The 1,350-nt window shown below is 44.7% G+C and overlaps 1 protein-coding gene across 1 annotated transcript in view; it reads left to right on the top strand.

The window, feature by feature from the left end:
* Window positions 1–264: 264 nt before the first annotated feature.
* The window catches only part of LOC110288008 (cationic amino acid transporter 3-like), a gene marked incomplete at its 3' end in the record, with an annotated part of 21,910 nt that continues 20,824 nt past the window's right edge, over window positions 265–1,350 (top strand). Inside the window, 1 exon segment of the mRNA XM_021154471.1 lies at window positions 265–376. Within this exon segment, the coding sequence (XP_021010130.1) occupies window positions 265–376 (112 nt within the window).

The following is a 1,350-nucleotide window of genomic DNA, read 5'->3' on the forward strand; positions in this document are numbered from 1 at the left end:
ACAGAGAGACAGACAGAGAGACAGAGAGAGAGAGACAGAGAGAGACAGAGAGAGAGAGAGACAGAGAGACAGAGAGAGAGAGACAGAGAGAGAGAGACAGAGAGAGAGAGAGACAGAGAGAGAGACAGAGACAGAGAGAGAGAGAGACAGAGAGATAGAATCTCCAGAACTAGGGGAAAGGTCTTTAGGACAGATGAGCTGTCCGCTCTCCTTCCCTGTTGGTCCCCACCCTACCCGCCAGGCACTTTTCCGGTGGCTACTTGAATGCTGTGGGTCCTACCTACTACCTTAAAGAATTTTCAGCTTCGGTGCAGCACAGATCTGGAGCTCAGCCCCAGGAACACATCCAGCACTCCAGGATTTTATCCAGTGTCTGGTAAGTCACTTGGAAGACTGTTTCGTATCGCTTTGTTGTAGGTGGAAGGGTTTAGAAATGTGTGTGACAAGGAATTTAAGGATTGTATGATAAAGAAAAGAACACTTTAATTGTGTATGAGTTTGTATATACATGAGCACATGGATCCTGTAGTGTACAACCTGCTGGGCTGAGTTTTGAACTCATGTTGTCTGTCTGTCATGATTGCAACTGCCTTTGTTACTGATCCATCCTATTGGCCCAAGATGGTGTTTTTTTTTGAAACAGGGTCTCACTCTGTAGCTCTGACTGGCCTGGAACTCTCCATGTAGACCAGGCTGCCTTGCTGTCTTAGAACTCACTGTAGCTATGCTCCTGTTGGGATACCAGGAATGCACCACTATTTCCTCTGGTTTTGGTTTTGTTGTTATTATTGGGTTTTGTTTTTGACTTTTATTTTCAGTTTCTGGCTCTACTTTATCCCCTGGGGCCATGTCTAGAGATATTAAGAAATTCTCTTTCTCAAGGTGAGTCACAGAAGTCCTGCTCCAAATTTGGAAGGAAGGAATGTTGCATTGAGAGTGAGAGGCCTAGGAATCTAAACAGACAAGCCTTTCTGGTTACCCTCAAAAGCATTACTCCCCAAGGGCGGGTTAAAAGGGCTTTTGGAAGCAGTCTTAGAGCCAGGCAGGAAGGTAAACAGACAAATTCAGGTGCCTGGGAGAACAGCAGGCCCAAATTGGGCCCTGAGCTCAGGGATCCACCCAGACTTGATTCTGCTCTCTAGTTACCTGTTTGCTATCCTTTAAAAAACCAAGTCCATCCATTTACTTACTTCGATGTCTATTGGTTTTTACTAAGTGTATACATACCAGGAGGGTGGGAAACTGGTTCATAGCCCAGCTTGGGATCATTTCTTTTTCTTTTTGTTTTTTCTGCCTCAGCCTCTTGAATGCAGGGATTATAGGCTAGTGACATGATATTTTTTTTTTTTT

This window comes from Mus caroli, unplaced genomic scaffold, assembly GCF_900094665.2.
Source record: "Mus caroli unplaced genomic scaffold, CAROLI_EIJ_v1.1 scaffold_14662_1, whole genome shotgun sequence".
In the NCBI taxonomy this organism is placed as follows: Eukaryota; Metazoa; Chordata; class Mammalia; order Rodentia; family Muridae; genus Mus; species Mus caroli.